This window comes from Mauremys mutica, chromosome 12 (genome assembly GCF_020497125.1).
Source record: "Mauremys mutica isolate MM-2020 ecotype Southern chromosome 12, ASM2049712v1, whole genome shotgun sequence".
Taxonomy (NCBI): Eukaryota; Metazoa; Chordata; order Testudines; family Geoemydidae; genus Mauremys; species Mauremys mutica.
Genome location: NC_059083.1, coordinates 30680200 through 30707500, shown reverse-complemented (window position 1 = coordinate 30707500; position 27301 = coordinate 30680200). Strand labels below are relative to the sequence as shown.

At 48.5% G+C, this 27301-nt stretch overlaps 1 protein-coding gene across 1 annotated transcript; it reads right to left on the bottom strand.

The window, feature by feature from the left end:
• Positions 1–897: 897 nt before the first annotated feature.
• On the bottom strand, positions 898–26296 carry LOC123346667 (butyrophilin subfamily 1 member A1-like). The gene is made up of 10 exons (XM_044984142.1): positions 26281–26296; positions 24375–24722; positions 22902–23183; positions 12338–12358; positions 11795–11815; positions 10736–10756; positions 10176–10196; positions 4632–4658; positions 2532–2564; positions 898–1058 (listed from the first exon to the last, which is right to left on the bottom strand). Exons 1-10 carry the CDS (start codon positions 26294–26296, stop codon positions 898–900), a joined length of 951 nt encoding a protein of 316 aa, XP_044840077.1.
• Positions 26297–27301: the final 1005 nt, after the last annotated feature.

Genomic DNA, 27301 nt, shown 5'->3' with positions numbered 1-27301 from the left:
AATTTGGCACATTAGCCAGGAGGAAGCAAATCATGAGCGTTTTCGACCGCAAACCCCATCTCTCCAGATTTGCAACCATCCCTGGACCAGTGACAGGAGCACAGCCAACCCCGGACCAGTGACAGGTGTGTAGGCAGCCAAGTCACTGGAAATAATCAAGGAGGAAGCCATTGAAAAAAATGAATGGGGCCACTCTGGTTATTACCTTGGGGTCAGGGGAGTGCTCTGTACCCACAAACCTTACCTCCCTTTTCATATATTCACACACAAAAAAGTGAAAGAGCATGCCTCAAGCATCCAAAAGATCAGGGTTCGGCAACCTTTCAGAAGAGCTGTGCCGAGTCTTCATTTAGTCTCTCTGATTTAAGGTTTCTCATGCCAGTAATACATTGTAATATTTTTAGAAGGTCTCTTTTTATGGCTATAATATATAACTAAACTGTTGTTGTATATAAAGTATATACGTTTTTTAACATGCTTAAAACGCTTCATTTAAAATAAAATTAAAATGCAGAAACCCCCAGAACCCTGCAATAGGTCAATTTGGCACATTAGCCAGGAGGAAGCAGAATGTGAGTGTTTTTGACCAAAAACTCTGTCCCTCCTGATTTGCAACCCCATGGATCAGGCGGCAGCAAGTCCTGAGCAGGAACCCAGATGGTTATGTTGTGCGGCAGAAACTGCTACTAGTAGCAAAACGGGAGGGTTTCGAAATGTGATGGTACACCGGCAGAGTGCCCCCCGTGGCATGCCGTCCCAAGCACATGCTTGGCGCGCTGGGGCCTGGAGCCGGCCCTGGGAGCCAGGCTCAGACCCTCAATATTGCTGGAGCCAGGAGGAGGAGTCAGAGAGGGAGAGAATGCTCCATTTTCTTGCTGGTAGTTACTGCACCTTTTCTTACCGGTCCTCCATACCCGCCCGTAGCACACCGGTCCAACAGTCAAATCTGTCAGGGTTCTCGGGCAGATCCTGCCGTGTGTCTCCACAACTCACACTTTTCCCACCCTCAGACAGGATGAGATGGGGATGAGCCGTGTCTGGATCCAGAGTCACATTTGCTGGAGGAAGAGAATCAGAGCGTTAGGGGCAGAGCTCAGCCCTGGGGGAGGCTTTGACGGTGTCAGTGACAGAATCTGCCCCAGCTGGGGAGTGACTCTGAATCTCCTTCCTGCAGGATTTACTGGTCAGCTCGGAATGGGGAGCAGCTCTGAGATGTCAGCACAGTGCAGGGGAGAGTCCGACCCTGGCAGAGATGGGCCCTGCAGCAAAAGGGTCACTTGAGCCAGGTCTGGGACTCAGGCTCTTTCCTGTCCTGCTGCACATCTCTCCAGGGAGGGGACTAGAGACCCACATGTCAGGGGGATGGGGGGCAACATAGTGGTGAAAAACTGAGCTCCCTCTGCTCAGTGCTCACTGACCCGCCTCACCTCTCCCTCCAGATTCCCATTTTAAACCCCATATTCCCAGCTGAGAGAGATCATCGCTGTGGGGAGAGAACAGATGCCACCCATCCCTGCACCCTCAGCCTACGTGAGAGCAAGAGGAGTGTTGCGGGAGAAGGAGCAGGAGGGGTAGGAGGGAGAGCAAGCAGAGAGGTGAATGGAGATGTGACAGAAGGGATCCCAGAGAAAACAGTATTGGATGAGGAGGAGATGGGGCAGGAGAGGGTTATAGAGAGTTTGCTGTGACTGAGTGAGAAAACAGCAACTCCCTGCCTGTTCCCTCCAAACAGCCACTGTCACCAAACCTCCAGGCCCTTCCACCTTCCCCCACTCCTACAGCCTCCGCACCAGCCCCATTCAGCTGAGGGCCTGCTGCTCTCCCCACCCTCCTGTTCCTGCCAGGCACTGCCGGCCCTCCAGCCCCTTCCAAACGCTGCCCCATCCCTCAGTCTTCTGGGCCCTTCCCAATCCCGATGTATCTCCCTCTTTGCACTCTCATGACTTTCCCCCTGGGCTCTCCCTGTGCTCTAGCACCAGGGTTCTTGTCACTGGGCATATTTTATTTCCTCACCTCCCTGTTTTGTCATTTGAAATCTCTGTGTTTCTCTCTCTGGTCTCTGAATTTTAGCATTTGCACATCATTTCCTCGGTTTCCAACCTCTGAATTGTTAATCCTCAGTTACTGGGCATTTAACAGACCCAGAATTCAGTTTGCTCCTGTTCCACAGCCCGTGGCGGGGAGCTGGGGGGAGAAGGAGCTGTGTCTTTGGCCCTGTGCTAGGGGCTGGCACACGTCAGTGGCTGTGCAGCCAGGCTGGGCAATGTGCCCAGAAAGCTCTTCACGTCACGCTGCACATGAAGGCAGAGGAGGGGCAGGAGGAGTAGACACAATAGTGTCTGGATTTACTGCTGTACATCAGGCCATGGCTACACAAACTCCCTCCCCTCCCGTGCTGTGAAATGCAGGATGCTTGTGAGCTCTGCCCTGAGCAACCAACTCCCCTCTCATGGCCACAGTCAGGGGAAAGAAGCAAAACGTTCTAACAGCCACTGAGACTGGCACATTGATAGAATCTGAACTTCAGTTACCTTCTTGTACAGGTGGCGCAGAACTTCCCAGCCCTGGAAACACAGAATCAGAGATGAGAGCTCATCTGAACAAGCACATTAACAGAAATTAGCATTGTAGAGAGGGAGGCACTCGTCTGGGATTAAAATAGAGAGGCCTCTGTTTGAGAGGTTTGTCCACTGTCCAGCACCAGGTCTAAAATGGATGTGATTTTGTCCAGTGCTGGATGGGGGACATCACTCCACCCCCTCCATCTCTGAAAAATGGCATCCCCCAGGCAGCATGACCTCACACGCACCATCACGCCAAGGGGGATGGGGTGGCACGGGGGGGCCCAAACCAAACCCGACAGTCTGAAAATGTCCAGTCTTCTGGGAGTGACTGAGTGACTCCTTATGTGTATAAAATGTTACACTGGGGAAAAGATATGTTCTAGATTTCAGCATAAAGTAAACAATCCCCAAATACACGTGTGAGCATTTCTCTGTCAGCGGCTACAATTTTAACAGACTCTTTTTTCCTTAGCAGAATTTCTATCACTTTTATAATTATTAATAATAAATAAGCCTTTCCCTTCTGACACTCTGAAGTCACATTGCCAGCCTGCTACCAAAGACCTGGTCCGGCTGCCATTCATGTCGCTGGCCAGTCTCCCCCAGAATTCAGTGGGAGGCCGGAGGCATGAAGGGGAATTTTGAAAGGGATGGGAGCAGGGCTGAATTGAGAATAATTCAGAAAAACAGAATTGAGGGATAGTTTCCCTCACCCAACCCAGCAGTGCTGACTAACCCGCCACCCAGGACTCTGGCGGCAGGGCCAGTGCAAGGATTTTTCGCGCTCTAGGCAAAACTTCCACCTTGCTGCCTCCCCCATCCCTGAGCCCCTGCCCTGAGCCCCCTCTCCGTGGCAGCTCCCCCCCACTGCCCAGAAGCGCCCCCCTGCGGCAGCTCCCCATCCCTCACCCTCCGCCCTGAGGCACCCCCGCCCCAGCTCACCCCTGCTCCATGCACGAGCACCCCAAGCACGCCGTCACTGCTTCACTTCTCCCGCCTCCCAGGCTTGCGGCGCCAATCAGCTTAGACGCCGCAAGCCTGGGAGATGGAGAAGTGAAGCAGCCACGGCGTGCTTGAGGAGGAGGCAGGGCAGGGGTGAGCTCAGGCAAGGAGTTCCTCTGCGTGCTACCCCCCCCCACACTTGCTGCAGGCGGCCTTCCCCACGCTCCTCTGCCCCAGGTCCCTCCGCCTAAATGCCTGCGGCGACTGGGGCGGCTGAAGATCCGGCCACCGCGGTCACTGCCAAAGAAAATGCCCCCCCCCCCCCCAAATCCTAGCACCCTAGGTGACTGCCTAGGTTGCCTAAATGGTTGCACCGGCCCTGCTTGTACCCTCCCCCAACCCTCTCCTCCCCCGCACCTCCCCACTTCCCCTCTTCGTCCGCAACCCTCCTGATACACCCTCTCCTCCTCCACGAGTACATCACACCCCACTTCTCTGCCAGTGTAGCGCTCCCAAGTGCCCCCATAGCTGATCCTCTGCCTGAACCCTCTTTACTAGATCCCCATCCCTTTCCGGGTACAAGGTTTGAGGGTTAGTCCCTATGCCTTCCATGTGCATTTGGAGCACTAAAGATGGGGTTTTGCGGGGGCGAGATTTATACTGAAGTGAAATAAAAATAGGAGAAACGGTTTGATCCCCACTGCAAGTGTAAACAGGGATTGCTGTGGTGAACGAGGTGGTCACGTTTGGGGGGGCAGCCCAGGGCTGGGGCGGCAGGGGGAGGGCACTGGTTGGGGGGGGGAGAGCCCAGAGCTGGGGAGGGGGGTAGCCAAATTTTTTTTTGCTTGGGGTGGCAAAAAACCTAGAGTCGGCCATGCTCCCTGAGCCTCCAGCCCCATCAGGGCCTCTAACAGCATCTCGCTGAGAATCCCCTGAGCTGCTAGTGTGCACAAACAAACTCAGACACCCAAAATCACACTGTTGGCCACACAAACCTTTGTGTCTTTTCACCTTAGTCCAGAGCCATCCCTGCCTCAAAGAGCTAGTGCAAAATGTTAACTGCATGAGAAAAAGAGATGGGAAATCTCAGGGCAGGGGAGCTTTGGATATCGATGCAATAGTTACCTGGGCAGACGATGTTTCTTCTCCAGTCTGAAACCAAATACAGAGAGAGGGATGAGAACTCAGCTGAGCAAATGCAGCAACACCAGGGCTCTGGGATGAAGAGCAGCTGGTTTAAGCTGAACCCAGGCAAGAGCAAAGTGATTCAGAAGCAGGGACACATTTTGAAGAACTAGATGAGACTCCCCCCTTCATTCCATTGAATTTCTACAGCCCCATTCACCAAAGTTAAGGTGCAAAGACTCGGGTCCTATGTGACCCTTCACTAGGTCTAGGTGACCAGGTAGCATCAGTGTCTAAACAGCTCAGCTCACTAGGAAACTCTGCATCTTCCTGTGGGCAAGGGTCTGGCCACAGTGATCCCTGCCTCTGCCGCTGCCAGGCTGGGTTACTGCAGATCACTGAATCCACAGCTGAGTGTGAAGGCTCCAGCTGGTACCTAATGCAGCTGCCGGCCTTCTCCAGGGCTTAGGCCACAGTGACACATCAGGCCCATGTTCCAGTCCCTTCACTGGCTCCCAGTCCCCTTCTGAGGCCAGTTTAAGGCCTTGGTTTTAATCTGCAAATCAATTAAAGAATCCAGCCCCAGGGGAGGCTGTTTGTGAGATGTCCAGGTAGGAGGCTACAGAGGCAGAGCATTGTATGGGGCACCCAGGTTGCAGGGCGGGGGTGACACAGCCACCCCTTAGTCTGGATTGTACCCTGGGTATGTCACAGTGACACCCTAAATTAAAGCTCACTGGCTAAGCAGGGGATAGAGATGCCAAAACCCAGTGAAAATCAGAGCGGGTGGGGACAGGTGTTCCTGCCTGATGCTATGAATTCCCCTTCGAGATCCCTAGGTACCATTTGACCTTCGCCTCCCCTCTCCTGTGTTTAAAGCCAGAGCTGATTGGACCCCATGGAGAGTCTCCATCCCTACCCCACCTCTTCCCATCCCTGCTCCGCCCTCCAATTCCACCCCCTTCCCCAAATCCCCACCACTGTTCTGCCCCAACCCACCTCATTCCATCCCCTACCCCAAGTCCCAGGCCCCACCCTGCTTCTCCCTCACCTGCTCCCCCAGGTGTGCCACATCTCTGCTTCCCCCCCTCCTTCCCAGAGTATCCTGAGTGCCTTGAAACAGCTGTTTTGCAGCAGGCAGGAGGCATTGGGAGGGAGGGGGAAGAGTTGGCCAGCGAGGCTGCCAGTAGGTGAAATGCGCTGGGGGGAGGGGGGAGCTTGGCTGTAGGTGGGTGCAGACAGGGGCGGCTCTACGAATTCCGCCGCCCCAAGCAGGGCGGCACGCCGCACGAGTCGCGCTGCTGGTCCCCGGTCCCGTGGCTCCGGGGGACCTCTTGCAGACGTGCCTGCGGAGGGTCCGCCGGTCCCGCGGCTCCAGTGGACCTCCCGCAGGCATGACTGCGGAAGGTCCGCTGGAGCCGCCTGCCGCCCTCCCGGTAAAATGCCGCCCCACGCGCACGCTTGGCGCGATGGGCTCTGGAGCCGGCCCTGGGTGCAGATCACCCGCTAATTTTCTCTGTGGGAGCTCCGGGGCTATCCGCACCTCTGGCAGTGGTGACAGTGATAGCAGCACCAGCAGCAGGCCAGTTGTTGACGTGGAGCCTTGCTCAATGCCCCCCTCCCCCCCACACACGTGCTTTTCAGGGGTGGGAGGTGAAGCCATGTGAGGGCACCTCTGAACTTGCCTGATTAAGAGCAACCAACTGTGAGTGGGCTGCAGTGGCGGGAGAGGGCAGTGGTGTGTTACAGGTTGTTCACTCATTGGATTTTCACACAGCAAGGTGGGAAACTGAGGCAAAGGACACTGCCCAATGTACTGTGGGGTGGGTGTTCGCTTAGGGTTACATGCTTTCAAATCATGGCCGTGGTGTTTTCCCAGAACAATGCTGGGGTCCTTTTGCCTTGTAATACAAGTTTCCTTTTGTTACACCCAGACTCAGGGTGGGTGAGTGGGACATTTTGTCTCTTGTCCTGTGTCTACATCAGCACTTTTGTAAGTAAAACTTTTGTCAGTCAGGGTGTGAAAAAAGCATGTCCCTGACCAACATTAGTTTCACTGACAAAAGTACCAGTGTGGACAGTGACGTAGCTACTGCCACTCATTGGGGACGGTTTAATTACGCTGGTGGGAGGTCGGCACAGAGCGGCCACATGGGAGACCCGATTGCAGGGCAGCTGCAGTGGTGCAGCTGTGCCACTATAAGCCTTAAAGAGATCCAGGAATTACATTTTCCCAGATTATTGAGCAGGGTCTCAAGTTTTTTCTGGTTTGCATTGCTAAGAGGAACTCTTGACATTGAACCCAGCCTGTGTGCTGCCGATTCCACCTGGCAGAAGGGTGAGAGATCAATAGATCCAGAGATAGTTTCAACACTACAGAAAAGGCTGCATTCGAGAAATAGAAACACTTACTAAGTTCTGTTTGAAGATTATCTAGGTAACATAGGCCTGGTCTACACTAGGCGTTTAAATCGGTTTTAGGAGCCTAAAATCGATTTAACGCCACAACCGTCCACACTAGGAGGCACCTTATATCGATTTTAATGGCTCTTTAAATCGGTTTCTGTACTCCTGCCCGACGAGAGGAGTAGCGCTAATATCGGTATTAACATATCGGAATAGGGTTAGTGTGGCCGCAATCGACGGTATTGGCCTCCGGGAGCTATCCCACGGTGCACCACTGACCGCTCTGGACAGCATTCTCAACTCGGATGCACTGGCCAGGTAAACAGGAAAAGCCCCGCGAACTTTTGAATATTTCCTGTTTGCCCAGCGTGGAGCTCCGATCAGCACGGGTGGCGATGCAGTCCGAAATCAAAATAAAAAAAAGAGCTCCCGCATGGACCATGCGGATGTGATCGCTGTAAGGGCAGGCAAATCCGTTCTATCCATTCTATCAGCGCTCCGTTACAGAAGATGAAATTCAGAATCCTTTTTTAAAAATCTCCAGACAGACGCCATAGCAGGGACTCAGCGCACTGCAGCGTGACAAGCGTAACGGAAAGCCAAAGAATCAAATGGATGCGCATGGACTGGAGGACTGAAGCTATCCCACAGTTCCTGCAGCCTCCTAAAATTATTTGCATTCTTGGCTGAGCTCCAAATGCTTCTAGGGTCAAACACAGTGCCCGCGGGTCAGGGCATAGCTTGGCAATCTACTCACCCACCCCCCACCCACCCCCAGAAGCGAAAGGTAAAACAATCCTCTGACTCTTTTACATGTCACCCTGTCTTTACTGAATGCTGCAGATAGACGCGATAGTGCAGCACTCAACACCAACATCCTTGCTCCCCCCCCCGTCATGGGCGGCTGATCGTGCAAAAAGATGGAAATCCATCCTCATCATCAGCCTCAGCTGATGGTACAAAAGGACTGGTAACCATCCTCGTCATCAGCCTATTGGCCCTAATTTTTTCTGGTGGATGGATGGTGCAATATGGCTGGTAACCATCCTCATCATAGCAACAGGGGGCTGAGCTCCATCAGCCCCCACCCTTCATGTGTAAAGAAAAGATTCAGTTGCCCCTGGACTAGCAGTGGGATGCTGGGCTTCTCTCCTACACACTGCTTAATGTCCTGTCTGGACTATCATAGCAGCTGGAGGCTGCCTTCCACTCATTTCTCACTAACAAGTCAGTGTGTCTTATTCCTGCATTCTTTATTAATTCATCACACAAGTGGGGGGACAATGCTACGGTAGCCAAGAAAGGCTGGGGGAAGAATGGAATCAACAGGTGGGGTTGTTACAGGAGCACCCCCTGTGAATAGCATACAGATAATAATTTCTGCGGGCTCTGACACAGAGCAGGTGGTTCTCTAGCACACTTGCCTATATTAGGCAGCACTGATTCTATTTTTAGATACCAAAAAGGAGGGATTGACTCAGGGAGTCATTCCCAATTTTTGCTTTTGCGCCCCTGGCTGATTGGCCAGGGGCACTTATGACAGCAGCCAATGGTACAAAACGATGGAAGGTACAATATGGCTAGTAACCACTCTTGGCTTTTGCGCCCCTGGCTGATTGACCAGGGGCACTAGCAGCAAATGGTACAAAAGGACTGGTAGCCATGATCATCCTCAGTTCCAATTTATGGAAGGGTTTGGATGGTGCAATATGGCTAGTAACCATCTCTGCTGTCATGCAAAAGCAAAAGCATGCTTCTGTGTAGCGCTGCTGAATCGCCTGTGTGAGCGGCATCTAGTACACATACGGTGAGAGTCACAAACGGCCAAAAAAGCTCCATGATTGCCATGCTATGGCATCTGCCAGGGCAATCCAGGGGAAAAAGGCGCGAAATGCTTGTCTGCCGTTGCTTTCCCAGACGAAGGAGTGACTGACGACATTTACCCAGAACCACCCGCGACAATGATTTTTGCCCCATCAGGCACTGGGATCTCAACCCGGAAGTTCCAAGGGGCGGGGGAGGCTGCGGGAACTATGGGATAGCTAGGGAATAGCTACCCACAGTGCAACGCTCCAGAAATCGACGCTAGCCTCGGACCATGGACGCACACCACCGATTTAATGTGTTTAGTGTGGCCGCGCGCACTCGATTTTATAAAATCTGTTTTACAAAACCGGTTTATGCAAATTCGGAATAGTCCCGTAGTGTAGACGTACCCATAGAATCAGAAACAAATGCTAATTAAGTGCATCTCTTCAAGGATGGAATCAACCCCAGCTCCGCATCATGCAGCCTTGCCTATCTCTCACAAACCCATTGATCCAGGCTATGGTCAGGGAAACAACTGAAGTCTGGGGAGAAGAGTCTCCTTCCAACATAAGAACATAAAAACGGCCATACCGGGTCAGACCAAAGGTCCATCTAACCCAGTATCCTGTCTACCAACAGTGGCCAATGCCAGGTGCCCTAGAGGCAGTGAACCTAACAGGTAATGATCAAGTGATCTCTCTCCTGCCATCCATCTCCACCCTCTGACAAACATGGGCAGGGCACGGAGCACCTGCAAAGTCCCATAGGATGTGGCTACACAGCAACTGAATACCCCCAATTGACCCATGTCAGCTAACTAGGCTCACAAGACATGGGTTGGGGGCCTGTAAAATTGGGGTGTAGACGTTTGGGCTTATTTTGTGCCTACACTAGAGTAAAGTATCAAAAAATAATTGATTATCTGCATGGACTTAGTTCTGAAAGTTTTGAATTCCTTAGGGAATTAGGGCCAGATTTTTAAAGGTATTTAGGTTCCTAACTCCCATTGATTTCAATGGGCATTCGGTGTCCAAATACCTTTAAAAAGCTGCCCTTAGAGCCCAATCCCCGTTCCTTGCAGATTACATGTTCCCATTCACTTTGCTGGGAGCGTTCGGTATGCACGGACTGTAATACTGGGCCCTAAAATTATCAACATTATTCTGTTAGTGTTGGATCCTACACGTATTGAAATCCAAGGCACAGCTCTAATTGATGGTAGTGGTGCAGCATCAGGGCTTTCATGTTTTTCTCATTTAAAAAAACAAAACATGAGGAGACAAATTTGTATGAAGTTTTCCTTGTTGGAGAAAAGAGCACAATACTTACCGATTTCTGTATCACGTTTCCCTAAAAAAAACAGCAGAAATAAATATAAATTATGATTAGGAACATTTTTCTCTTGGATATATGGTTGTCTGAGTTTTGTGAAAGTTGGACATTGTGTATAACTTTTCATATTACCTGCGGGGGGAGGGGGCGGCAGTGGGGAATATATCAGGCTTAATTTAATCCCAATTTCCTTTAAAAATTAAATGAAAAAATGAACAACTCCTCCTCAAACATAATTACACACAAGATCCATGTTGGACCAAATTATTTACTCATCAGATGAGGCAAGAGGACATTTGAGGGCACAGAGTCCTCCTCGTCCCCCATGTCATGGTGCCTCCAGCACCATGTGGATTTCACCCTCAGAGAAGATACATTGTAAAGAACATTTTCTTTCTAATTTCCTCTTACCCACATACTGAATACTTATCAATACATTATCACTGATATTTCATGTGATTTTCAAATTGATCTCTCTTTAATAATAATCATCATAAATAACAGAACAGCAATCAACTTAATGGAAAAGGTTCTATGTGGAGAAAAATTGAACTTACTGATTTCTCCAAGATGTTTCCCTAAAGAAACGAAATAAAGCAAACAGATGTAAATACAAGTTAGTTAAGAATATTTTCCGTTAATGGAGATTTAAAGGAGTGTTTTCATGATATGAACACCTGGTCCCTAAATATCAAATATTTCATTCATGTTTTACTAACCATGTGTCCACACTAGAGTTAAGTGTCCAACAGTAACTGACTATTTTCAAGGATTTAGAAATGCAGCAACATCAGGGCTCTGGGATGAAGAGCAGCTGGTTTAAGATGAATCCAGGCAAGAGCAAAGTGATTCAGAAGCAGGGACACATTTTGAAGAACTAGATGAGACTCTCCCCTTCATTCCATTGAAGTTGTACAGCCCCCATTCACAAACCCATTGATCCAGGCTATTGGCAGGGAAACAACTGAGGTCTGGGGAGAAGAGTCTCTTTCCAACCCATAGGCAGGGCGTGGAGGACCTGCAATGTCCTATAGGGTGTGGCTACACAGTAACTGAATACCCCCAATTGACCCATGTCAGCTAACTAGGCTCACAAGACATGGAGTGGGGGCCTGTAAAATTGGGGTGTAGACGTTTGGGCTCATTTTGTGTCTACCCTAGAGTAAAGCATAAAAAAACCCTGATTATCTGCATGGACTTAGTTCTGAAAGTTTTCAATTCCCTAGGGAATTACGGCCAGATTTTTAAAAGGTATTGAGGTTTCTAAGTCCCATTGATTTCAATTGGCATTAGGTGTCCAAATACCTTTAAAAAGCTGTCCTTAGAGCCCATTCGCGGTTCCTTGCAGATTACATGTTCCCATTCACTTTGCTGGGAGCGTTTGGTGTGCACGGAATGTAATATTGGGCCCTAAAATTATCAACATTATTCTGCTAGTGATGTGACTTGTGTATTTAGTGTTGGATCCTCCACTCGTTGAAATCAAAGGCACAGCTCTAATTGATGGTAGTGGTGCAGCATCAGGGCATTCCTGTTTTTCTCATTTAAAAAATAAAACACGAGGAGACAAATTTGTACAAAGTTTTCCTTGTTGGAAAAAAGGGCACAACACTTACCGATTTCTGTATCACGTTTCCCTAAAAACAGAAATAAATATAAATTATTATTAGGAGCATTTTTCTCTTGGATATACGGTTGTCTGAGTTTTGTGAAAGTTGAACATTGTGTATAACTTTTCATATTACCTTTTGGAGTGAAATTTATCAGACTTAATCTCATCCCAATTTCCTTTTAACACTAAATGAAAAAATGAACGAGTCCTCCTCAGATATAATTACACACAAGATCCACGTTGGACCAAATTTATTTACTTGTCTGATGAGGCAAGAGGACATTTGAGGGCACAGAGTCCTCCTCGTCCCCCATGTCATGGTGCCTCCAGCACCATGTGGATTTCACCCTCAGAGAAGATACATTTCAAAGAACATTTTCTTTCTGCTTTCTTCTTACCCACATACTGAATCATTATCAATACATTATCACTGATATTTCATGTGATTTTCAAATTGAGATCTCTTTAATAATCATGATCATCATACATAAGAAAACAGCAAACAACTTAATGGAAAAGGTTCTATGTGGAGAAAAATTGAACTTACTGATTTCTCCAAGATGTTTCCCTATAGAAACGAAATAAAGCAAACAGATTTAAATACAAGTTATTTAAGAATATTTTCAGTTAATGGAGATTTAAAGGAGTGTTTTCATGATATGAATGCCTGGCCCCTAAATACCAAACATTTCATTCATGTTTTATTAACCATGTGGCGACACAAGTGTTAGGTGTCCAACTGTAACTGACTATTTACAATTCTGGAAGTTTTGAATTCCTTATAGAATTAGGCTCCTAAATGTCTTGAAAGATCAGACCCTAACTCCCACTGATTTCAGTGAGAGTTAGCTGACCATATACCTTTAAAAATCTAGCCATTAGAGCCCAATTCATTGCATTATCTCTCACATTCCCATTGGCTTTGCTTGGAGCTCTGGGGGTGCAGACTGGAATTTCTGGCCCTCAAATTATCAGCATGATTGTTTTAGCGATAGGACTTGTGCATTCAGTGCTTGATCCTACACTCATTGAAGTCAATGACAAAGATCTAACTGATGCAGTAACTGGGGCTTTCATCTTTTTCTGGTTAAAAAACTCCACCCAAAAAATTTCATAAATAAACAAAGAAATACCCTTATGAGGAGACAAATTTGTACAAAAGTTTTACTTGTTGGAGGAGAGAGCATGATATTTACAGATTTCTATATTCCGTTCCATCAAAAATAAACAAAAATAAATATAAATTCTTATTAGGAGCATTTTTGCCTTCGGTTATACAGTGGTCTGCATTTCGCGAAAGTTGCACAGTGATTATACAATTCATAAGCCTTTGATGGGTTTCATATTCTCAACACCAGGAGAAAAAAGTTTTCCCTTCTCTGGCCTGGTCTACACTACAACTTTATATCGAATTTAGCAGCGTTAAACCAAATGAACTCTGCACCCGTCCACACAACACAGCCCTTTATATTGATATAAAGGGCTCTTAATACCGATGTCCATAATCCTCCTCGATGAGAGGAGTAGCGCTGAAATCGGTATTGCCATTTCAGATTAGGGTTAGTGTGGCCGCAATTTGACGGTATTGGACTCCGGGAGCTATCCCACAGTGCACCATTGTGACTGCTCTGGACAGAAATCTGAACTCGGATGCACTGGCCAGGTAGACAGGAAAAGCCCCGTGAACTTTTGAATTGCATTTCCTGTTTGCCCAGCATGGAATGCCGATCAGCACAGGTGACCATGCAGTCCCAGAATCAAAAAAGAGTTCCAGCATGGACCATATGGGCAGTGGTGAGCTCCAGCCGGTTCGCAGGAACCAGTTGTTAAATTTAGAAGCCTTTTTAGAACTGGTTGTTCCAGAACAACTGGTTCTAAAAAGCTTTTAAATTTAACAAAGGCTCGGGCAGCTGTTCACCCGGCTCCCAGTCCCAGCTCACCTCCCCCTCTCCCCTGAACGCTCCGCCCTCCTTCTCCTCCCCTGCTTCCCACGCCTGTAACAAGCAGCAGGCAGATAAGCTGGGCGGGGGGGACGGCGCATGCGACCCAGTCCGGCTCCCCCTGGCCCCGGCCGAGCGCCCCAGCCCAGTCCCGGCCAAGCACCCCCGGCTTGGGCTGGTCCCGGTCGGGTGGCTCTGACCCGCCCAGCTCGGAGCCCCACGGCACCAATCCCGGTCCCGGTGCTGGCCGAGCGGCTCCAGCCCGGCCCGGGAAGTCGGGCCCCACGGCGGCACCAGTCCCGGTGCCGGCTGAGCGGCTCCGGCCCAGCCCGGGGAGTCGGGCTCCACGGCGCCAGTCCCGGTGCTGGCCGAGCGGCTCCAGCCCGGGGAGTTAGGCCCCATGGCACCGGTCGTGGTCCCAGTGGAGCAGACCCAGTCCCGGCTCCAGGCAGTGTGGTAAGGGGGCAGGGAGAAGGGAGGGGGTGTTCGGGGTGGTGGGGGGTGTGGATAGGGGTCAGGGGGCAGTCAGAGGGCAAGGAACAGGGGGATTGAATGGGAACAAGGGTCCCGGGGGGGCAGTCAGGAAGGAGCAGGGGTTGGATGAGGTGGTGGGGGCAGTCAGGGACAGAGAAGGGGTGGTTGGATGGGGCAGGGATCCCGGGGGGCCATCAGAAATAAGAGGAGGGGTTGGATGGGGCGGCAAGGGGCAGTCAGGGGCCAGGGAAGGGGGAGGATGGGGAGGGGGCCCGGGGATGTGTGTCAAAGAACATGGGGAGTTGGATGGGGCACGACCCCCCTCGTGAGGTGAGGAGGAGGGAACCTGTTGTTAATATTTTGGCAGCTCATCACTGCGTATGGGAGATATTGAAGTTGATTTCTGTATGGGGAGATGAATCTGTTCTATCAGAGCTCCGTTCCAAGAGACGAAATGCCAAAGCATTTGAAAAAATCTCCAAGGCTATGATAGACAGAGGCCACAGCAGGGACTCAACTCAGTGCTGCGTGACAAGTGTAATGGAAAGCCTAAGAATCAAATGGACGCTCACGGAGGGAGGGAGGGGGGACTGAGGACTCAAGCTATCCCACAGTCCCCGCAGTCTCCGAAAACCATTTGCATTCTTGGCTGAGCTCCCAATGCCTGAAGGGTCAAAAACATTGTTGCTGGTGGTTTAGGGTATATGTCGTTATCCCTCCCGTGAAAGAAAAGGGAAAAAAATCGTTTCTCGCCTTTTTCAATGTCACCGTATGTCTACTGGATGCTGCTGGCGGACGTGGTGCTGCAGCATTACACAGCAGCATCCCATTGCCTTCCCTTCCTGATGGCAGATGGTACAATAGGACTGGTATCTGTCATCGTCGTCCTGTGAGTGCTCCTGGCTGGCCTCCATGAGGTGAGCCAGGGGCTTGGGAAAAATGGAAATGACTCCCGGTCATTCCCTTCTTTAAGCTTTGTCTCCTGGAGATTCAGTCATGCCTGGAATATCATAGCAGCTGGAGGCTGCCTCCCCCGCATTTTATTTCAATAAAGTCAGTGTTTCTTATTCATGCATTCTTTATTACTTCATCACACAAATGGGGGGATAACTGCCATGGTAGCCCAGGAGGGGTGGGGGAGGAGGGAAGCAACAGGTGGGGTTGTTGCAGGGGCACCCCCTAGAATTGCACGCAGCTCATCATTTCTGGGGGATGTCTGGGGCTCTGACCCGGAATGGCTGTTTGCCTCTCTGGTTCTTTAGTAGCACCCATGACTGCAGCAGACGGTACAATAGGACGGGTAACCATCTCTGCTAACTTGTAAAGGCAAGTGAATGCTGCTGTGTAGCACTGCAGCACCGCGTTTGTCAGCAGCATCCAGTACACATACAGTGAGAGTGAAAAAAAGGCTAAACAGGCTCCATGGTTGCTGTGCTATGGCGTCTGCCAGGGCAATCCAGGTAAACAGGCGCAAAATGATTGTCTGCCGTTGCTTTCACAGAGGAAGGATTGAGTGACGACATTTACCCTGAATCACCCGCGACACTGTTTTTGCCCCATCATGAATTGGGATCTCAACCCAGAATTCCAATGGGTGGGGGACACTGTGGGAACTATGGGATAGCTACGGGATAGCTACCCACAGTGCAATGCTCTGGAAATCGACACTAGCCTCGGTACATGGATGCACACCTGAATTAATGTGCTTAGTGTGGCTGCGTGCACTCGACTTTATATAATCTGTATCCAAATACCAGTTTCTGTAAAATCGGAATAATCCTGTACTGTAGATATACCCTTAATCTCTGACTTATTGTTTCTCACCATTGTCAGAACACAGGTTCAGGCTCAGAGCTCATGTCTATTCAGACCCCTCTTTTCTGCTGTGTATATTTTTTAAATATTACCTATTGCGATGAAATTTGCCAGGCTTTGTCTCATTCCAATTTCTTTTCAACATTAAATGAAATCACAGACAACTGCTCCCAAAATAAAATCACAACAATCGTTATGGGGACTCAACTCTGTACAAAATATTTACTTCTCAGGGTATGTCTACACTACAAGACTATTTCGAATCAACTTAATTCGAATTTGTGGAATCGACCTTATGAAGTCAAAGTTGTGTATCCACACGAAATACACTAGTTTGACTGTGTGAGTCCACAGTAACGGGGCCAGCGTCGACTTTGGAAGCGGTGCACTGTGGGAAGCTATCCCACAGTTCCCACACTCCCCGCTGCCCATTGGAATTCTGGGATTTCCCCCCAATGCATGCTGGGGGGAAAAATGTGTCGAGGGTGGTTTTGGGTAACTGTCATCATTGAACCGTCAGTCACGCCCTCCCTCCCTCCCTCCCTGAAAGCGCCTGCGGGCAATCTGTTCGTGCACTTTTCTGCTCAGTGACAGCACGGGCGCCACAGCACTTTGAGCACGGATCCCGCTGCAGTTATGGCCGTTGTCAACTCCTCGCACCTTATCGTCCACCTCTTCCACAGTCAGCTGCTGAGAAATAGGGCTACTTTTCAATGGTGCTGCGAGCACTGGTGGACCATGGGGGACGTTTTACCAACATCAACGTCGGGTGGCCAGGCAAAGTTCATGACGTGCGTGTTTTCAGGAACTGTGGTCTGTTTAGATGCCTGCAGGAAGGTAGTTTCTTCCCGGACCACAAAATAAGTCTTGGGGATGTGCAGATGCCTATAGTGATCGTCGGGGACCCAGCCTACCCGCTAATGCCCTGGCTCGTGAAGCTCTGTGCAGGCGCCTTGCACAGCGACAAGGAACTCTTCAAGTACCAGCGAGCAGTGAGCAGCGTGACCTGTGACTGTTCAGTTTCTTTACAGAGAAGCTGAACCTGCCCGTTTCTTTACCAAGTGACTGTTGACTATCATCTGCAGTTACATACCCCGCCCACCCCGCTTCCCCAACTTCCAACACACGTTTAAAAATAAAATACATGTTCCACTGTAACTTTACAAAGGTTTCTTTATTGATGACTTTGCGTTACAGGGTTGAAACTGGGACACGGACTGTGCTGGGTAGGGTGTGCAGTGATGTAAAGACCGCCTGTAAACTCGAGGAATGACAGGCTCCTGCTCCCAGAGCGGTCTGCAGTGCCGGACTGGATGTTTCAACGGAGCCTGCCATCCCTCCTTTTTGGGACTCTGTGTGCAGGGGCTATGTGGCCTTTTGGCGGGGGAGGACGGATACAGATTCCTCTGCTGCGTGGCTCTGTGGTCCAGGACAGGGACCGTTGCATGAGATCTGTAACCCCCCTGCCCCGCTACAAAGTCACGTACCCCTCCACCCACACAGAACCTGCAAACCACCTCCCATACCGACCAGGGTGCGTACTGACTGCAGTGTGTGTGTGACCTGCTGCTGATCCTGCTCCCATGTCTGTACCCTGGTAAAGGTGATTGTACTGTCAAATTACCAACCCCCTTCCCCCCCTTCAAACACAGTCTCCTCTAAAAGAACATGACGGAAACAGTAATTAACAGAAAAGTATTTTTTATTATCAACTAGACAGTTAGGGGATGAAACTGGGATGGGGGCTTGGGTGAGGCGGGAAGGAAAGGACTTCTCAAAATTTAGGGAATGAGAGCTTTTGGGTACTTGAGCACTCTGCTGGGGTGCAGTGACAGTTTACACGGCCTCTGGCGCCCCTCCTTCTGGTTATTTTGGGTGAGGGGGGTATGGGACTTTGTGGCGGGGGAGGGCGGTTGCAGATACACTGCAGGGGGGCTCTGTCCTCCTGCCTGAGGTCCTGCAGAACATGCACAAGGCGCAGGAGCATGTCCGTTTGCTCCCTCATTAGTCCAAGCAGCGTTTGAGTCGCCCACTTGTCTTCCTCACACCACCTCTCCTCCCATTCGCTGTTGGAGCGCTGGTACAGAGAGAGGGTCTCCCTCCACTGGCTCTGCTGGTCCGCCTCGGCTCGGGAGCAGCCCATAAGTTCAGCGAACATCTCGTCCCGTGTCTTTTTCTTTCGCCGCCTAATCTTTGCCAGCCTCTGTGAGGGGGATGCTGTGGCAGGTCTGGAGACAGTCGAAGCTGTGTGATGGGAAAAAGGGAGTGAATTCCTTGCAAAGATAAATTTTTGCGAACAATGAACACAGTCTAGTCTGTCTCTGTGAATTCTGGGTTGAGATCCCAGTGACTGATGGGGCAAAAATCATTGTAGCGGGTGGTTCTGGGTAAATGTCATCAGTCATCCCTTCCTCCGGGAAAGCTACAGCAGACAATCATTTCAAGCCCATTTTCCCTGGATTGCCCTGGCAGACGCCACAGCGTGGAAACCATGGAGCCTGTTTTGCCTTTTGTGCCTGTCACCGTATGTGTACTAGATGCCGCTGACAGAGGCGGTCCAGCAGCGCTACACAGCAGCATGCTTTTGCTTTTGCATGACAGCAGAGATGGTTACCAGCCATACTGTACCATCTACCATACCATAAATTGGTAATAAGATGGTCATGGTTACCAGTCCTTTTGCACTGCACCATTTGCTGCTGTCATAAGTGCCCCTGGCTGCTCTTAGCCAGGGGCGCAAAAGCCAAAATTGGGAATGACTCCCTGAGTCAATCCCTCCTTTTTGGTATCTAAAAATAGAATCAGTCCTGCCTAGAATATGGGCAAGTGTACTAGAGAACCACTGTATCAGAGAACCAGAGAGCACAGCTGCTCTGTGTCAGATCCTGCATAGATTATGAGCTGTATGCTATTCACAGGGGGTGCTCCTGCAACAACCCCACCTGTTCATTCCATTCTTCCCCCAACCTTCCTGGGCTACCATAGCATTGTCCCCCCACTTGTGTGATGAAGTAATAAAGAATGCAGGAATAAGACACAGTGACTTGTTAGTGAGAAATGAGTGGAAGGCAGCCTCCAGTTGCTATGGTAGTCCAGATAGGACATTAAGGAGTGTGGAGAAGAGGAGCCCAGCATCCTGCTGCTAGTCCAGGGGCTTTGAATTTTTTCTTTACACATGAAGGGTGGGGGCTGATGAAGCTCAGCCCCCTGTTGCTATGATGAAGACGGTTACCAGCCATACTGCACCATCTACCATGAAAAATTAGGTTCACCTGACATTGGGGGACCTGACAGATGCTAGTCGGCATGGTTACCAGTCCTTTTGCACTGCCCCATGTGCCAATAGGCTGATGATGAGGACGGATACCAGCCATATTGTACCATCAGCCATCCATAGCGTGCGGGGAGCAAGGATGTTGGTGTTGAGTGCTGCACCATCGCGTCTATCTGCAGCATTCAGTAAAGATAGGGTGACATGTAAAAGAGTCAAGAGAGGATTGTTTTCCCTTTCACTTCTGGGGGTGGGGGGGCTGCGTAAATTGCCTAGCTATGCCCTGACCCACCGCGGACACTGTTTTTGACCCTAGAAGCATTTGGAGCTCAGCCAAGAATGCAAATGCTTTTCGGAGACAGCAGGAACTGTGGGATACCTTGAGTCCTCAGTCCCCCCTCCCTCCATGAGCGTCCATTTGATTCTTTGGGTTTCCGTTACGCTCGTCACGCAGCAGCGTGCTGAGTCTCTGCTATGCCGTCTGTCCGGAGATTTTTTAAAAATACTTTGGACCAGGCGTAACATTACAGTAATTCCCCTAATTAGATGCAGGAGTCTCCGAGCGAGATCACCCTGAGGACGGTCACTGAAGGAGATAGAGAGCGCATGCTGCGTGAAAGCCAGCACAAACCAGGGCCCTGTGCAGCCGTGCTCGGGGAGGCAATGCTCCCTGAGTACCTCATGAAAGCCTCGCGCGGAAAAGTGTGCTACCACGGAGCACCCAATAAGGCAGCTCTCCCCAGGAACCTCCTGCGGAGGCTTTTCGATTACCTCCAGGAGAGCTTCGTGGAGATCTCCCAGGAGGATTTCTGTTCTATCCCCATATATAGAGAGACCTCCTTTTCACATACTTCACATTCCTGTTATATTAAGAATAAAAGTTTACATGGTTAAAGCACTTACCGACTGCTCCTTCCCCTGATTCAGGATCCGGGTTAATGGCCGGGGACGGTTGGTAGGGGATCTCCGTGACGGTGATGAAGAGATCCTGGCTATCGGGGAAACCAGCGTTGTAAGCGCTGTCGCCTGCCTCGTCCTCCACAAACCCTTCCTCATCTTCACCGTCCGCGAACATCGCCGAGGAACTGGCCGTCGACACTGTCCCATCGTCAGAGTCCATGGTCACTGGTGGGGCAGTGGTGGCAGGCTCTGTAGCGTCCGTTTGCTGCTTTGATTTTTTGGTAGCCTTGTCTGGGGTCCTTGATTTTCACGCGGCGCTGCGTTGCATCCCGCCTGTATCTTCTGTCTCTCATGGCTTTGGAGACCTTCTCGTAGGTCTTTGCATTCCGTTTGTTGGAGCGCAGCTCCGAAAGCACAGACTCCTCGCCCCACACACCGATCAGATCCAAGAGTTCCCGGTCAGTCTATGCTGGGTCCCTCTTTCTATTCAGAGATTACATGAACTCCTCTGCTGGAGAGCTCTGCATCGCTGCCGGTGCTGCTGAGCTCGCCCCGATGTCCAACCACGAAATGAGATTCTAACTGGCCAGACAGGAAAAGGAATTCAAATTTTCCCGGGACTTTTCCTGTGTGGCTGGTCAGAGCATCCAAGCTCGGACTGCTGTCCAGAGTGTCAACAGAGTGGTGCAGTGTGGGATAGCTCCCGGAGCTAGTAAGTTCGATTTGCATCCACACCTAGCCTAATTCGAGCTAGCCATGTCGAATTTAGCGTTACTCCACCTGTCGGGGTGGAGTACCGAATTCGAACTAAAGAGCCCTCTAGGTCGAATTAAATGGCTTCCTGGTGTGGACGGGTGCGCGGTTAATTCGAATTAACGCTGCTAAATTCGAATTAAAGTCCTAGTGTAGACCAGGCCTCAGAGGAGGGAAAGAGACATTAACTAATTCCCACAGTCCATGGGGACCGAGGAGGGAATAACTGCACAGCTGGGTGGGAAGTGGTCAGAAAAGAGTGACGCGTGGAGAAGGTTTTGGATCAATCTTCCCTCCACACCTTCCCCAAATGCTCCATTCAGCTTAACTGAGGCAGTTCTGGGGGAGAAATATTCTGTGCCTGTAAAGGGCTGGTGCAGATCACTGCCTCCTGGAGCAAATGGGAACCTTAGTAACGTTTCCTTCCCTGTGCTGCTGAGGGGAGCACAGTGCAGGTCGGTGCTTCCCCTGCTTGGCCTAGTGTAAAATTTCATTCTTCCCTTTTTCATTTATTAGAAGAAAATTTCTTGTTAATTTCACTAAATTTTGCCATGATGTTTACCTTTCATTTTAAATAGATAAAGAGTGAGGCCAATGAAACAAACAAGGAAAACCGGGAGAATCACACTCAGAGCCACCATCCATGGATTCGCCCTCGGGAAAAAGAAATCTGAAAAATAAACCCCACGGGATAGGCATTAGTTTGGAAACAGGGACAACGCTATTTTTTTCTCTATTGCACGTAACTATGTAAATAGTCCCCAGCAGGACGTATGTGAGATAGGAGTGAAAACATGACCCCCTCTCTGCTACACAAAAAACCAAAACCTGATTTTAAAAATTACTCCAACCAACACAACTTTAGCACTGATTAACCTGTGAATAAACAGGCCTGGTTTGATTCATGGTATTCAGAGCTTCATTGAGTTCAGGGGCAAATTCTCTGCTCACAAAACAGCACTGACTTCAGTGGAGTTATGGCAGCAAACAATTTGCTCCTCACTGTTCAGCAGCATTCAGAAATTGCAAGAGTATTTTAGTGAGTCACTAATAATTTCCCCAATTATTTCAATGAATTATAATTGCAATTAATCCAAACATTAAGTGCTGAAAATTGATTCATCTTCTTTTGCCGTTCTTGTTTTTAAAGCATTTAAATCATCTAACCAGGGTGGGCATTTCAAACATGCCTAAGGCCTTCTCCACACAGGATTTGTGCACTGCTTTAGTGAAATTGGTGTAACACTCATGCAGTCATCGTTACATTGATTCCACAGCTGACCACGTATCAGGACTGCCCCAATGTAACTAAACTGATTGACAAGACTTTAAATTGTAAATCAGCTGAATAGTGTCCTTTCTCCATTAAGTATAAATCAGTAAGGAACTGACTTAAGCTAAAAACATGGGACACTCTGAAACTGAAATAAGAGCATTCAGACAAGGGGTTTCATCAATAACTCAGTAGCTAATCAGTGCAGCTTGCGTGTGTAAACAAAGGCAAAGTGAGTTATGAGCACAACTCCCACTGAATGTCAGCGGAAACAAGCCCACGTAATTTGGTGACATTTCACTTATTGAAAAGGTAGCAAACAAACCATAGTGTACAAATTCACAAAATCACTGTGGTGAAGTTAAGTTTTTAGGAACAAACTCTTTCAAGGTTTGGTAAATATTTCTTCTCAAAATCATACTCTTTTTTTAAGAAAGATTTTCAGTAGTATCAGAGTTAAGATTAAATTTACATGAAACCCAAAACTTTGATAATTCTGAATCTTCAAAATTAAGGCAATCAGATTGCCTGAGTTGTGACCTGTTAAGGTACCAGTTTCTGAACTTCTTTGTTTTTATGTAGGTTGTAAAATATGCACAACAGATACTTCAGTTCTTTGTTTCCTATGTTTTGTTTTGTTTCTGATTAAGGTGATTAAAGTGTGTGGGTTTAGCTGGTAACTGACCTGCTATATAAACTGTTGATTCCTTTTCTTGATTGAGAACGGTGTTCCTGATCCAACAGGACAGGTTCTGGTTTGAACGTTCTTTTATAATAATAGAATTTTCTGTTTCAAACAGGCCACTATCCCCTAGGGATTTTGCTTCAGACAGAGATGGTAATTCTTGCCCACTGGGATCTCTCCATAGCACCTTGGGCTCTGGGTACCACCCAGCCGACTGACAAACCACCCAGATCCCTCCATCCGGGTGACTCTCCACAGAGATTAGAGGATTGGAGCCCAAAGCTAGAAGAAAATTACATAAATGTGTGACAAATCAATGGGGCAACTTAACAGCTAAAAGAATGAGTGAGAGATTGTGGATCCCTTACTCCCACTAGAGATCACTTGATCACGTAGAAGGGATAAATGAACACTGGAATTTCTTTATTCCCAATACCCATGAACACAGGAAACGATGTGAACAAATATTTAAAATAATTTCAATGAATAAGTGAGAGATATTGTCCTCTCTACCCAAGAACAATGGAGCACTGAACACATTTGGAAATCTGGTCACTTCATTTAAATACCTAGTGGGATATGAATTTTTCAGAAAGCCAGTTTTTAGTATATTGGATAAACATTTTGTTTGTTCTATTTTTAAATAAATAAATAAATCTAACTGGCTCCATGGTTACTGTGTCAGAGCAGCAGGGGACAAACGCTCGGACTCATCCACTAGCGGTAAATACATAATGTCTCCCTCCCTCACCACCATCGTTATGTGGCCTCAGCCAATCAGAAAGCTACAACTGATTTTGACTGCACCCCAACTAACTACCTGTAGTGACCACATCAGAAGGCCCTATAAACCTGGCAGTCCCACCTTAGCCTCGCCTCAGAATGACTGCAGAGAAATTGGAAGAGCACAGGCTGTCCATACTTGAAAGGCTACAGCAGCACAGCTTCACTACTGTGGTGCTTCAGTGGAGACACTACTTACACCAATGTCAGGACTTCTCCTGGTGTCATAGGTAATACACCGCTCTGAGAGGCAGTGGCTGGGTTGACAGAAGAATTCTTCTGTCGACCCAGCCCTGCCGGCATGGGGACTTAGATCAGCTTAGTTTTGTCACTCATGGGGTGTGCATTTTTCACACCCCTGAGAGACAGTTAAACTGACCTATTTTTCTAGTATAAACCAGGCCATATTTTTCTAGACGTCTTTTCCCTCCTCTCTCTCCCTCCTTTTGAAGTCAGCCAAAAACTTCTTTTGGGGAAGGAAATCTCTTGACCATTCTGAAGAGGTCTTTAATAAAACGTTGGGAAAGTTTTCAGTATATTTTCCAAAGTGTATGAACATGGTCGTGTGCTGAAATCTAGTCACGCTGTGTTACTCTAAAATAATTCACAAGCTGCTAGTCACAGTTGTTGCAGTAGAAAAGAACAAAAACTGCAGCCCAGACTAAGATAATACAGACAAGAGCAGCTGACCTGCTATCTTCAGGTCCAATGGGGCTTCTTCATAAAAAGAACCATCTTGAACAAAACAGTTGTATTGTCCTTCATCTGAGCGTCTGATATTAAGAATCCGCAAGGAAACATTTCCATCCGTGATGCCAGCTTTCGAAAGCTCTGTCCTTCCATGATAGTCTGGCATCTGGTTCCCGTATTGATCCTTCCCATGCTGATACAGGTGGACAAATGAAAGGAACTCAGATCGGAACCATCTCACCTCTATGTTCTCAGCGCTCATCCTGGGAGACAGGTGACAGGGTAACACAATGGCCTCACCCACAATGGCAGTGACAGGGTGACCAGGACCGGTCACACTGAACTGGGCTGTGAAATACACCAAAGCAAAAAGAGAACAAGATTAAAGATTAAAAAAATATATTCATGACTGATTCAATAGGTTCAGCGTGAGGCAGACACCTGGCATGCAAATTTTCAACCTGAATATTTGAAATTTGGAAAAGTTACAAGCAACTGAAAAGGGCATTAATAGTAGAAAGTGACAGGCCAGCTCAGATAGAGGTGTCACTGAGAACTCCCCTTATATTACTTTGATATGCCACAGAGCTATTTCAGTGCCCCATGAACGGGCAGGGTGACCTGAGTATATACACTGTGTACCTGAGCTCTGTGATCTGTTCCGGCCTTCACTATATTTCTGATGTGATTCTCATTGTTGGTTTTAATATGAGAAGGATGAAAAGATGAAATCCTGACTCCATTGAAGTCAATGGAGATCTCTTAGGATTTCACCCTAGTGTTTTGGGATCCAGCCTGTTTGGACACCACCTCTCACCTCATATAACACAATTTTCCTCCTCTGCTCCCCCTCCTGCAGTTTTTAGTGGGCCTGGGTCATGGCTAAGGACATTTTCAGTAAAGAGTCTTCAACTTGGGTCACAGAGGATGCAAGCACATGAAGTAGGATGCTCAGCGTGACCCGAGGTGCCTAGGGCAGCCCATACTGGAAATGCCAAGGGCAGGGCAGGCTGCAAAAATGAGACCAGATTCTCCCAAAACCAGTGGTTTACATTATAATTAGATTCACCAGCCAGTCCCTAAACCCTGTTCCTGATCCCCCACACTGGTTATCAAGAAGCTATAAAAAAGAAATCACACAGCCTCCTTTACTGCATTCCAGTCTCTGGCTCCCGATCAGTGAACAGGTTCAGTACAGTAAGAAGTTACTTAAAACTCTGTTTACTTTATAAAATGTTCTTCTGATTCCCCCAAAAGACCAGCCACATTACCAGATCAATACTAGTTTGAATCTTACCCAAAATACCATGCTGCCAGCCAATCCTTTAGTATCTAAAACTAAAGGTTTTATTGTAAAAGAAAAGGAAAGAAAGAGAAGAGAGTTGTTAAATGGTCAAAGCAATCAGATACATACATACATACTTCAGAGTCCACATATAAGGTTCTTAGCAGCACTGGTGAGTTTCCTAACTTGTAAAGTCCCTCTGGAACACATCCACAGCTTGGATGGGTCTGTCAGCCATTTGTCCAAAGCATCAGTTTGTATAGAAATTACTCCAGAGGTGAGAAGCAGGATTGAAGACAAAATGGAGAAGATGTAGCTGCCTTTTTATATCCCTTTCCATGTGGCTTGTACATTTGTTGTCCCAAACACAGGCTCCCAGCACATGGGTATGGAAAGGTATTTGGAGTCTCCTGGCCATAGTCATGTCCCTACATATCGTGCTGACTCATAGGCAGAGCCCCTGGTTCATTGTGCCCCTGATTGCCCTTGATGGACCATCAAGCAGGCTGGATAGTGCTGATGCCTGGTCTGCCTGGGCATGTCACCCAGATGCACAGCACAATTTTGAGACACAAATATACCACACATATCTTTAACTTATGATCCAAAGATGATACATACCTGTAAACATGATCATATTTAGCAAATCATAACGTTTCCACTGATGCCTTACATGGCATATCTTGTATATGATTTATTGTGCTTTTGTAATATTGTTATCAATAATATTATAAATGGTCACCCATATTCCATACCACATCACACTCAGATACTATTGGAACCCAACTAAAGGACTTCTTTGAGTGAAAACAGGGGCCTGGTGAAATTGTCTGGGCATATGCATATGATCTCCAGGAGAGAATGAGCAAAGTGGAGCAGCGAGACCCTCGACGAGTTCCAGACCCAGATATGGTTCTGAAAGAGCAGTTGGTGCTGGGGCTCTGGGATGATTCCCGCTGCCATGAAATGAAAAGGAGGTTTAAGAAAGAGCCTGGTAAGAAGTTCTATGAACTCATGCCAAACCCCCGTACAAGAAGTGGGGGCCTAGTGAATGCAACTACTGGGGAAAAGGTCCTGCCCCAAAACACAGATAACATTGGAAAGTTTAAGTGAAGGGGTCCAAAAACTGGCAGTCCAACAGGAGGAGATGCTGCAAGTGATGACTGAGTTGATGAAAGAAAAAAATCCCATTAGTATGTCAAAATATCCAAAGGCACCGGGATCACCGAAGATCCCCACTGAAGGATGAGCTGGGAAGGCATATTTGTTACACTTGTGAAAGGCCAGGGCATGCTAGCTGAGAATGTTCACTGAGAAGGAGAGCAGAGTCCCAGGCACTCAAAACCAGTGTGGCACCAGGAATGAGTGGTCCATCTACAGTAGAAGGCCAAGCAGTGGCATAAGGATTCCTAGGCATGTCCACGGTGGAAAATCACTCTACATACAGTGTTGAAAGGAATGTGGGCAGCGCCAGCATATCTAGTGACTTCTGTAAGTGAGCATTTGGAGACTGTCTAACAGCTGAAGTATGTATAGCAGGGGTGAAGACCAGATGTTTGTTAGATACTGGCTCAGAAGTCACCACGATTACTGAGTCACGTTTTCAAAAATATTTGAAGGACAAGGAGCTGACCATGCACAG

What these genes read in the sequence shown, in the direction of transcription:
- LOC123346667 (XM_044984142.1), bottom strand. An exon ending in GAAACATCTTGGAGAAATCA is followed by an intron (nt 10,197 to 10,735) that starts GTAAGTTCAATT and finishes TGTTTTTTTTAG; the next exon opens with GGAAACGTGATACAGAAATC. An exon ending in TGCGCCACCTGTACAAGAAG is followed by an intron (nt 1,059 to 2,531) that starts GTAACTGAAGTT and finishes CTCTTCCTCCAG; the next exon opens with CAAATGTGACTCTGGATCCA.